A 12,465-nucleotide genomic window follows, 5' to 3' on the forward strand; every position below is an offset into this window, starting at 1 on the left:
ACAGTGAGTGTGGATGACTCGCTCAAGGAGTGTGACAGAAAAGGTAGGAAGGAGACGAGGTGACAACTGGACGGTCAAAGGAGGGGTTTTTTTCTTAAGATGCGGGAGACGTGGACATGTCTGAAGGCAATGGAGAAGAAGCCATTGGAGACTGAATGTTTGAAGATGCTGTTAAGGAGGGAAGGAGCAAGAACTTTTATAAGGTGAGAAGAAATGGGGTCCGATGCACACGTGGAGGGCGTGGCATCTGAGAGGAAGCAGGAGCTCTCCTCTAGAGATACTGCTGGGAACTCATTCGCTCCCACAGCTTCAACTATCATCTCTACGCTGATGACACCCAAATCTACATCTCTACCCCTGTTCTCTCTCCCTCCCTCCAGACTCGTATCTTCTCCTGCCTTCAGGACATCTCCATCCGGGTGTCCGCCCGCCATCTAAAACTCAACATGTCCAAGACTGAGCTCCTTATCTTCCCTCCCACATCCTGTCTTCTCCCTGACGTTCCCGTCACTGTGGACCGCACTACCACCCTTCCCGTCTCACAAGCCCACAACCTTGGTGTCATCCTCAACTCCGCTCTCTCATTCACCCCACAGGTTCAATCCATCACCAAAACCTGCCGGTCTCACCTCCACCACATCGCCAAGATCCGCCCTTTCCTCTCCATCCAAACCACCACCTTGCTGGTTCAATCTCTCATCCTATCCCAACTGGATTACTGCATCGGCCTCCTCTCTGATCTCCCATCCTCCTGTCTCCTCCTGCTTCAGTCTATACTTCACTCTGCTGCCCGGATTATCTTTCTACAGAAATTCTCTGGGCATGTCACTCCCCTCCTCAAAAATCTCCAGTGGTTGCCTGTCAACCTACCAATCAAGCAAAAAACCCCTCACTCTCGGCTTCAATGCTCTCCATCCCCTCGCCCCCTCCTACCTCAGCTCCCTTCTCTCCTTCTCCAGCCCAGCCCGCACCCTCCGCCGCTCACCTCCTCACTGTGCCTCGTTCTCTCCTATCCCGCCGTCGACCCCCGGCCCACGTCTTTCCCCTGGCCTGGAATGCCCTCCCTCCACCCATCCTAGCTCTCTTCCTCCCTTCAAAGCCCTACTGAGAGCTCACCTCCTCCAGGAGGCCTTCCCACACTGAGCCCCCCTTTTCCTCTCCTCCCCCTCCCCACAGCACTTATGTTTATTTGTAAATATTAATTACTCCATTTATTTTATTAACAATGTGTTTACAGCTATAATTCTATTCTGATAGTATTGACGCTTGTCTACTTGTTTAGTTGTCTGTCTCCCGTTCTAGACTGTGAGCCCTTTGCTGGGTAGGGACCGTCTCTATATGTTGCTGATTTGTACTTCCCAAGCGCTTAGTACAGTGCTCTGCACACAGTAAGTGCTCAAAATACAACTGAATGAATGGATCATGGGAGAGTTGAAGAGGGAGCCGGGGAGGGGTGCTTTTCGGGAGCTCACACCTGATGGTGCTAATTTTCCAGGTGAGGGAACTGAGAAGTGACTTTTCATTCATTCATTCATTCATCCATTCATCCATTCAATTGCATTTGTGTGCAGAACACTGTACTAAGAGCTTGGGAAAGCACACTACAACAATAAACGGTGACATTCCCTGCCCATTACAAGCTCACAGTCTGGCCTGGGGGAGAGAGACGTCAGCACAAATAAATGAAAGACTTGCCCAAGTTCACACGATGATGAGGGTATTTGTTAAGCGTTTCCTATTTGCCAGACACTGTAGTAACCAGTGGGGTAGATACAAGCAAATCAAGTCACTTGGGCAAGTCACTTAACTTCTCTGAGCCTCAGTTCCCTCATCTGTAAAATGAGGATTAAGACTGTGAGCCCCACGTGGGACAACTTGATCCCATTGTATCCCCCCAGCGCTTAGAACAGTGCTTTGCACATAGTAAGCGCTTAACAAGTGCCATCATTATTATTATTATTATTATTGTTATAAGTTGGCCACCGTCCCTGTCCCACGTGGGGCTCAGAAGCAGCGGGGCTCAGTGGAAAGAGCCTGGGCTTTGGAGTCAGAGGTCGTGGGTTCAAATCCCAGCTCCGCCAGTTGTCAGCTGTGTGACTTTGGGCAAGTCACTTCACTTCTCTGGGCCTCAGTTACCTCATCTGTAAAATGGGGGTTAAAGACCGTGAGCCCCCCCGTGGGACATGATCACCTTGTAACCTCCCCGGCGCTTAGAACAGTGTTTTGCACATAGTAAGCGCTTAATAAATGATAAAAAAATCCCATTTTGCAGAGGAGGTAACTGAGGCCAAGAGAAGTAAAGTGACTTGCCCAGGGTCGCACAGCAGACAAATGCCAGAGTCAGGATTAAAACCCATGACCTTCTGGCTCCCAGGCCTGTGCTCTAACCACTAGGCCATGCTGCTTCAGAGCAGACAAGTGGCAGAGGTGGGATTAGAACTCAGGGCTTTCTGAATCCCAGGCCCGGGCTCTACCCACGAGACCACGCTGCTGTATGGCACACAAGTGGCAGAGGTGGGATTAGAACCCAGGTCCTTCTGCCTCCCAGCGCTGTGCTCTCCCCACTCGGCCACACGGCCGAGGCTCCAATGCTCGTCCCGTCCTCCCAGCCTCCCCTCACCCAAACACCGCATGGCCTCGTGGCCACCAGAGCCCGGGCTTGGGTTCTAATCCCACTTGTCTGCCGTGTGACCTTGGACAAGTCACTTCACTTCTCTGAGACCTCATCTATAAAATGGAGATGAAGACTGTGAGCTCCACGTGGGACAACCTGATCACCTCCTAGCCCCACAGTGCTTAGAACATAGTAAGTGCTTAACAAATACCATTAGCAGCATGGCTCAGTGGAAGGAGCACGAGCTTTGGCGCCAGAGGTCATGGGTTCAATTGCCAATTGTCAGCTGTGTGACCTTGGGCAAGTCACTTCACTTCTCTGGGCCTCAGTTCCCTCATCTGGAAAATGGGGATGAAGACTGTGAGCCCCACGTGGGGCAACCTGTTCACCTTGCACCTCCCCAGCGCTTAGAACAACGCTTGGCACATAGTAAGCGCTTAACAAATATCATTATCATCATCATTATTAGGGGGAATGAAGACTGGGAGCCCCACGTGGGATGGCCTGATGAGCTTCCTTCCCAAACGCTTAGTACGTTCATTCATTCAATGGTATTTATTGAGCACTTACTGTGTGCAGAGCACTGTACTAAGCACTTGGGAAGTACAAGTCGGCAACATACAGAGACGGTCCCTACCCAACAACGGGCTCACAGTCTAGAAGCGCGCTCTGCCAAAAGTAAGCGCTCAAGAGAAGCAAAGTGACTCAGTGGAAAGAGCCCGGGCTCTGGAGTCAGAGGTCATGAGTTCAAATCCCAGCTCTGCCCATTGACAGCTGTGAGATACTGGGCAAGTCACTTGACTTCTCTGGGCCTCAGTTACCTCATCTACAAAATGGGGACGAAGACTGTGAGCCCCCTGAGGGACAACCGGATCAGCTCGTGACCTCCCCAGCGCTTAGAAAGGTGCTTGGCATATAGTAAGCGCTTAATAAATGCCATCATCATCATCATTATTGCACTCCCTTGGTGACCTCATTCGCTCCCACGGCTTCAACTATCATCTCTACGCTGATGACACCCAGATCTCCATCTCTGGCCCTGCTCTCTCCCCCTCTCTCCAGGCTCGCATCTCCTCCTGCCTTCAGGACATCTCCATTTGGATGTCCGCCCGCCACCTAAAGCTCAACATGTCGAAGACTGAACTCCTTGTCTTCCCTCCCAAACCTTGCCCTCTCCCTGACTTTCCCATCTCTGTTGACGGCACTACCATCCTTCCCGTCTCACAAGCCCGCAACCTTGTTGTCATCCTCGACTCCGCTCTCTCGTTCACCCCTCACATCCAAGCCGTGACCAAAACCTGCCGGTCTCAGCTCCGCAACATTGCCAAGATCCGCCCTTTCCTCTCCATCCAAACTGCTACCCTGCTCATTCAAGCTCTCATCCTATCCCGTCTGGACTACTGCACTAGCCTTCTCTCTGATCTCCCATCCTCGTGTCTCTCTCCACTTCAATCCATACTTCATGCTGCTGCCCGGATTATCTTTGTCCAGAAACGCTCTGGACATATCACTCCCCTCCTCAAAAACCTCCAATGGCTACCGATCAATCTGCGCATCAAGCAGAAACTCCTCACCCTGGGCTTCAAGGCTGTCCATCACCTCGCCCCCTCCTACCTCACCTCCCTTCTCTCCTTCTACTGCCCAGCCCGCAACCTCCGCTCCTCCACCGCTAATCTCCTCACCGTACCTCGCTCTCGCCCGTCCCGCCGTCGACCCCCGGCCCACGTCATCCCCCGGGCCTGGAATGCCCTCCCTCTGCCCATCCGCCAAGCTCGCTCTCTTCCTCCCTTCAAGGCCCTGCTGAGAGCTCACCTCCTCCAGGAGGCCTTCCCAGACTGAGCCCCTTCCTTCCTCTCCCCCTCGTCCCCCTCTCCATCCCCCCATCTTACCTCCCTCCCTTCCCCACAGCACCTGTATATATGTATATATGTTTGTACATATTTTTTGACTCTATTTATTTATTTATTTAATTTATTTGTACATATCTGTTCTATTTATTTTATTTTGTTAGTATGTTTGGTCTCTGTCTCCCCCTTTTAGACTGTGAGCCCACTGTTGGGTAGGGACTGTCTCTATATGTTGCCAATTTGTACTTCCCAAGCGCTTAGTACAGTGCTCTGCACATAGTAAGCGCTCAATAAATACGATTGATGATGATGACGATGATTATTAAATCCCGGCTCTGCCAACTGTCAGCTGTGTGACACTGGGCAAGCCACTTGACTTCTCTGGGCCTCAGTTATCTCATCTGCAAAATGGGGATGAAGACTGTGAGCCCCCCGTGGGACATCCTGATCACCTCGTGACCTCCCCAGCGCTTAGAACAGTGCTTTGCACGTAGTAAGTGCTTAATAAAACGCCATTATTATTATTATCATTATTATTATTAAATCCCGGCTCTGCCAACTGTCAGCTGCGTGACTTTGGGCGAGCCACTTCACTTCTCTGCGCCTCAGTTATCTCGTCTGCATACTGGGGGTGAAGACTGGGAGGCCCCTGGGGGGCAACCGGATCAGCTCGTGACCTCCCCCGCGCTTGGAACAGTGCTTGGCACATAGTAAGTGCTTAATAAATGCCATCCTTATTATTATTATTAAATCCTGGCTCCACCAACTGCCAGCTGTGTGCCTTTGGGCGAGCCACTTGACTTCTCTGGGCCTCAGTTATCTCGTCTGCAAAATGGGGGTGAAGACTGGGAGCCCCCCGTGGGACAACCGGGTCACCTCGTGACCTCCCCAGCGCTAATTGTACTAAGCAATCATTATTATTACTATTAAATCACTTAATTAAGCGCTTAGTGCAGTGCTCTGCATACAGTAAGCGCTCCCTAAATACGATTGATTGATTGGCACATAGTAAGCGCTTAATAAATGCCATCATTATTATCAGTAGTGAATCCCGGCTCCAGCAACTGTCAACTGTGTGACTTTGGGCAAGCCACTTCACTTTTCTGGGCCTCAGTTATCTCGTCTGCATAATGGGGGTGAAGACCGGGAGCCCCCCGGGGGGCAACCGGGTCAGCTCCTGACCTCCCCAGCGCTTGGCACATAGTAAGCGCTTAATAAATGCCATCGTTATTATCAGTAGTAAATCCTGGCTCCGCCAACTGCCAGCTGTGTGACCTTGGGCGAGCCCCTTGACTTCTCTGGGCCTCAGTTACCTCGTCTGCAAAATGGGGGTGAAGACTGGGAGCCCCCCGGGGGGCAACCGGATCAGCTCGTGACCTCCCCGGCGCTTAGCACATAGTAAGCGCTTAATAAATGCTATCATTATTATTATTAGTAAATCCCGACTCCACCAACTGTCAACTGTGTGACTTTGGGCGAGCCACTTCACTTTCCTGGGCCTCAGTTATCTCGTCTGCATAATGGGGGTGAAGACTGGGAGCCCCCCGGGGGGCAACCGGGTCAGCTCGTGACCTCCCCCAGCGCTTGGAACAGGGCTTGGCACGTGGTAAGCGCTTAACAGGTGTGATGATGGTGGTGATGCTGAGGTGATGAGGTGATGATGAGGTGATGAGGTGATGAGGTGATGAGGTGATTCCCCCGCCCACCCCTCGCCCCCTGGCACCTTTCCGTAGTCGTCCACCAGGCGTCCGATGGCCTCCCGCTCCAGTTGCCAGTCGGGCTTCTTGAGCTCCTTCCGCCGCTGCTTCAGCTTGTTCTGCTTGCGGCGGTGCTTCTTCTTCCAACGGTTGAAGCTGCGCACCGGGTCGGGACGCCCCACGGCCGCCATCCTGCCGCCCGTCCGCCCTCCCTCCCTCACGGGACGGCGCTCCCCCTCACACCGGGCGCGCGCTGATGACGTCAGGAGCAGGCGGCGGCCTGCCTCGCTAAGCGCCCGCGCGGGCCGCCGAGCCGGGCGCGCGGGGATGACGTCGGAGGGGCGGGAGTCATCGACTCGGCCTCGCGCTTCTTTACCTCGGCGTCTAGTCTTCATTCATTCATTCACTCAGTCAGTCAGTCAGTCATTCAATCGGGCCCCTTCAAGCCGCGCATGCGCCAGCCGGTCCTCGTGCCTTTTCACCTCAACGTTTAGTCTTCATTCAGTCAGTCGTTCAAACGGGCTCCTTCAAGCCGCGCATGCGCCGGCTGGGCCTCGTGCTTTTTCACCTCAGCGTCTAGTCTTCATTCAGTCAGTCATTCAATCGGGCTCCTTCAAGCCGCGCATGCGCCGGCTGGGCCTCGTGCTATTTTACTTCAGCGTTTAGTCTTCATCCCTTCATTCACTCATTCAGTCAGTCATTCAATCGGGCTCCTTCAAGCCGCGCATGCGCCAGCTGGGCCTCGTGCTTTTTCACCTCAGCGTTTAGTCTTCATTCATTCATTCACTCATTCAGTCAGTCATTCAATCGGGCTCCTTCAAGCCGCGCATGCGCCAGCTGGGCCTCGTGCTTTTTTACCTCAGCGTCTCGTCTTCATTCATTCAGTCAGTCAGTCATTCACTCATTCAGTCAGTCATTCAATCGGGCTCCTTCAAGCCGCGCATGCGCCACATGGGCCTCGTGCTTTTTCACCTCAGCGTTTAGTCTTCATTCATTCATTCACTCAGTCAGTCAGTCATTCAATCGGGCTCCTTCAAGCCGCGCATGCGCCAGCTGGGCCTCGTGCTTTTTCACCTCAGCGTCTAGTCTTCATTCATTCAGTCAGTCATTCGATCGGGCTCCTTCAAGCCGCGCATGCGCCGGCTGGGCCTCGTGCTTTTTCACCTCAGCGTCTACTCTTCATTCATTCATTCACTCATTCAGTCAGCCATTCGATCGGGCTCCTTCAAGCCGCGCATGCGCCGGCTGGGCCTCGTGCTTTTTTTACCTCAGCGTCTAGTCTTCATTCATTCATTCAGTCGGTCATTCAATCGGGCTCCTTCAAGCCGCGCATGCGCCAGCTGGGCCTCGTGCTTTTTTTACCTCAGCGTCTAGTCTTCATTCACTCAGTCAGTCAGTCATTCAATCGGGCTCCTTCAAGCCGCGCATGCGCCAGTTGGGCCTCGTGCTTTTTTACCTCAGCGCTTAGTCTTCATTCATTCATTCACTCAGTCAAAGTCAGTCAGGAGAAGCAGCGTGGCTCAGTGGAAAGAGCGTGGGCTTTGGAGTCAGAGGTCATGGGTTCGAATCCCGACTCCACCGCAAGTCCGCTGTGTGACCCTGGGCAAGTCACTTCACTTCTCTGAGCCTCAGTTACCTCTTCTGTAAAAAATGGGGATTAAGACTGTGAGCCCCACGTGGGACAACTTGATCACATTGTACCCCCCCCCCAGCGCTTAGAACAGTGCTCGGCACATAGTAAGCGCTTAACAAATGCCATCATTATTATTATTATTATTATTATTATTCAATCGGGCTCCTTCAAGCCGCGCATGCGCCAGCTGGGCCTCGTGCCTTTTTACCTCAGCGTTTAGTCTTCACTCATTCAGTCATTCAATCGGGCTCCTTCAAGCCGCGCATGCGCCGGCTGGGCCTCGTGCTTTTTTACCTCAGCGTCTAGTCTTCATTCATTCACTCATTCAGTCAGCCATTCAATCGGGCTCCTTCAAGCCACGCATGCGCCAGCTGGGCCTCGTGCTTTTTTACCTCAGCGTCTAGTCTTCATTCACTCAGTCAGTCAGTCATTCAATCGGGCTCCTTCAAGCCGCGCATGCGCCAGCTGGGCCTCGTGCTTTTTTTTACCTCAGCGCTTAGTCTTCATTCATTCATTCACTCAGTCAGTCAGTCATTAAAGAGAAGCAGCGTGGCTCAGTGGAAAGAGCATGGGCTTTGGAGTCAGAGGTCATGGGTTCGAATCCCGACTCCACCGCAAGTCCGCTGTGTGACCCTGGGCAAGTCACTTCACTTCTCTGAGCCTCAGTTACCTCTTCTGTAAAAAATGGGGATTAAGACTGTGAGCCCCACGTGGGACAACTTGATCACATTGTATCCCCCCCCCCAGCGCTTAGAACAGTGCTCGGCACATAGTAAGCGCTTAACAAATGCCATCATTATTATTATTATTATTATTATTATTATTCAATCGGGCTCCTTCAAGCCGCGCATGCGCCAGCTGGGCCTCGTGCCTTTTTACCTCAGCGTTTAGTCTTCACTCATTCAGTCAGTCATTCAATCGGGCTCCTTCAAGCCGCGCATGCGCCGGCTGGGCCTCGTGCTTTTTTACCTCAGCGTTTAGTCTTCATTCATTCATTCACTCATTCAGTCAGTCATTCAATCGGGCTCCTTCAAGCCGCGCATGCGCCGGCTCGGCCTCGTGCTTTTTTTTCCCCTCAGCGTTTAGTCTTCCCTCGTTCAATCAATCAATCAATCGTATTTATTGAGCGCTTACTGTGTGCAGAGCACTGTACTAAGCGCTTGGGAGGTACAAGTTGGCCCCACTGATCAGAGCTGAGGTGGAGACGTGGAAAGGGCCAAAAAAAGAAAAATGTCTTGCCCACCCAAAGCACACAGTGGGTCGGCGTAAGAGCAGAAGAGGTCACAGACCTGGGAAACTTTCTTTTTAAATGCCATTTAGTAGGTGCTTCCTGTCAGTCAGTCAATTAATCGTATTTATTGAGTGCCTACTGTGTGCAGAGCACTGTACTAAGCGCTTGGGAGACTACAGTGAAACAATAAAAACATTCCCTGGCCACAACGAGCTTGCGGTCTAGAGGGGGAGACAGACATTAATATAACTAAATAAATTACAGGCATATAATAATAATAATAATAATAATGGTATTTGTTAGGCGCCCACTATGTGCAAAGCACCATTCCAAGCGCTGGGGAGGATACAAGGTGATCAGATTGTCCCGTGTGGGGCTCACAGTCTTAATCCCCATTTTACAGATGAGGTCACTGCGGCCCAGAGAAGCTAAGTGACTTGCCCAATGTCACACAGCTGACAAGTGGCGGAGCCGGGATTTGAACCCGTGACCTCTGATTCCAAAGCCTGGGCTCTTTCCACTGAGCCACGCCGCTTCTCAAATAGGCGCTTCCTGTCAGTCGGTCAATTAATCGTATTTATTGAGCGCTTACCGTGTGCAGAGCACTGTACTAAGCGCTTGGGAGACTACAATGAAACAATAAACACATTCCCTGGCCACAACGAGCTTGCAGTCTAGAGGGGGAGACAGACATTAATATAACTACATAAATTACAGGTATATACATAAGTGCTGTGGGGCTGGGAGAGGGGATGAATAATAATAAGAAGAATGATGATGATGGCATTTGTTAAGCGCTTACTATATGCGAAGCACTGTACTAAGCGCCGGGGATGGGGGGATACATTCAGTCATTCATTCACTCATTCAATCGTACTTATTGAGCGCTTACTAGGCGCACGACACTGTACTAAGCGCTTGGGAAGCACAAATCGGCGACATCTAGAGATGGCACGTACCCAACCGTGGGTTCACAGCCTAGAAGGGGGAGACAGAGAACAAAACCAAACATATTAACAAAATAAAATAAGTAGAATAAAAATGTACAAGCAAAATAAATAAATAGAGTGATAAATATGTACAAACATATATACAGGTGCTGTGGGGAAGGGAAGGAGGTAAGACGGTGGGGAGGGAGAATAATCAATAGGTACATATATACCCAAGTGCTGGGCAGCAGAGGGAGGAGGAGTGGGAAAAGGGGGGCTCAGTTTGGGAAGGCCTCCTGGAGGAGGTGAGCGCTCAGTAATAATAATAATAATAATAATAATAGCATTTATTAAGCGCTTACTATGTACAAAGAACAGTGCTCAGCCCATAATAAGCATTTAACAAATACCATCATCGTTATTATTCTCTAATCCCAGCTTTGCCACGTGTCTACTGTGTAACCCTAGGCAAGTCAATGGCATTTATTAAGCACTTACTATGTGCAAAGAACAGTGCTCAGCCCATAGTAAGCGTTTAACAAATACCATCATCGTTATTATTCTCTAATCCCAGCTCTGCCACGTGTCTACTGTGTAACCTTAGGCAAGTCAATGGCATTTATTAATAATAATAATAATGACATTTATTAAGCGCTTACTATGTGCAAAGAACAGTGCTCAGCCCATAATAAGCGTTTAACAAATACCATCATCGTTATTATTCTCTAATCCCAGTTTTGCCACGAGTCTACTGTGTAACCTTAGGCAACTCACTTGGCCTCGGTTACCTCATCTGTAAAATGTGGATTGAGACTGTGAACCCACCTGTGCCCAACCCGATTTGCTTGTATCCACCCCAGCGCTTAGTACAGTGCCTGGTACATAGTAAGCGCTTACAAATGCCACCATTATGATTAAAACCTCACCATTATGATTAAAACCTCGGCAATCACTGCCAGTTTTCCATTGAGAGGCGGCATTGTCTGACACATTGGTTTTAAAAACGACCATTAGAAATGGCCACTAGAGGGCCCCGGTGAGGCACAGTAATAATAATAATAATAATAATAATAATAATAATAATAATAATGGCATTTATTAAGCGCTTACTATGTGCAAGGCACTGTTATAAGCACTGGGGAGGTTACAAAGTGATCAGGTTGTCCCACGGGGGGCTCACAGTCTTAATCCCCATTTTACAGATGAGGGAACTGAGAGGATCTGTGGACTGCTTTTTAATATTAGTTAATTACTTAATATTACGTAATTATTGATTTCATTATGTCATCGTTTGTTATTATTATTATGGTATTTGTTCAGCGCTTACTAGGTGCCAAGCACTGTTCTAAGCACTGGGGGGGAGACAGGATAATCAGGTTGTCCCATGTGAGGCTCATGGCCTTCATCCCCATTTTCATCATCATCATCAATCGTATTTATTGAGCGCTTACTGTGTGCAGAGCACTGTACTAAGCGTTTCGGAAGTACAAGTTGGCAACATAAGCAGATGAGGTAACTGAGGCCTGGAGAAGTGAAGTGGCTTGCCCAAGGTCACACAGCAGACAAGTGGCGCAGCCGGGATTTGAACCCGTGACCTCTGACTCCAAAGCCCGGGCTCGTTCCACTGAGCCGCACTACTTCTCTAATATTTCAAGGCTGAATCCGATTCCACGCTTTGATACTGTGGCTTTCTCTAGTTCGTTGGTTGCGGTTGGAGAGAGGAGACCAACGGGGGTCGTCTCTATTGCTGGATTGTACTTTCCAAGCGCTCAGTACGGTGCCCTGCACACAGTAAGCGCTCAATAAATACGTCTGAATGAATGAAGCTGCTTTTGGATCCCACGTGCTCTTTGGAGGTAAAGCTGAGCCGGCCGACCTAGCAATGCTTCTCTCAAACTTTAGACTTCAGTGACACTTCGGATGGACCCAAAGTTCTCACTGCCTGCAATCCACCTGGAACTCGCAGGCTTTTTTGACAATTGTGCGACAATCCCCAGGTTGTGTAGCTCTCATTGTGAATTTCAGTTCTGCTCTGGTAAAGCACGAATGAGGAATCTAATTTATAAAAGACTGAGCCTTAATAAGCTTGAGTTATTAGCCCGGTTGACCAACCCATCTTCTGTTGTCTGTAAAGCACTCGCTGTAATATTAATCCATTTGGTATGAAAATAGGTGTTGCGGAAGGGCATTAGTGCCAGCTTGAAACCTGAGCCGGAAAAGCAGGTCACCTGTAGTGACTATATGCAAAACCTAACCTTTTAAGGGTTTTTAATTATCTCGGTTCCCTTGGAGGCTACCTGCAATTATTCATTCCAGGAGGCAAAATAAGTTCCCTGTGATAACAACTTCTCTGATTGTTACCTGAGATAGCATCTCTTCTCACGGATCGGGAATGCTGAAGAAAGAATGCTCTCTGTTCAGAGGGCATCTGTATCTGCACAGCGTTATTTTCTCAGCTGAGATACTCCTCCCCTTCCAGAGAACCCGATCTAAAGGACAAAGGAGGAAATGAAG

The 12,465-nt window shown here is 50.1% G+C and overlaps 1 protein-coding gene across 1 annotated transcript in view; it reads right to left on the minus strand.

Moving 5' to 3' along the window:
• The window catches only part of DDX10 (DEAD-box helicase 10), a 149,524-nt gene extending 142,971 nt beyond the window's left edge, over window positions 1-6,553 (minus strand). Inside the window, exon 1 of the mRNA XM_038761668.1 lies at window positions 6,185-6,553. Within this exon, the coding sequence (XP_038617596.1) occupies window positions 6,185-6,553 (369 nt within the window). The remainder of the gene's footprint in view (window positions 1-6,184) is intronic.
• Window positions 6,554-12,465: the final 5,912 nt, after the last annotated feature.

This window comes from Tachyglossus aculeatus, chromosome 20 (genome assembly GCF_015852505.1).
Source record: "Tachyglossus aculeatus isolate mTacAcu1 chromosome 20, mTacAcu1.pri, whole genome shotgun sequence".
In the NCBI taxonomy this organism is placed as follows: Eukaryota; Metazoa; Chordata; class Mammalia; order Monotremata; family Tachyglossidae; genus Tachyglossus; species Tachyglossus aculeatus.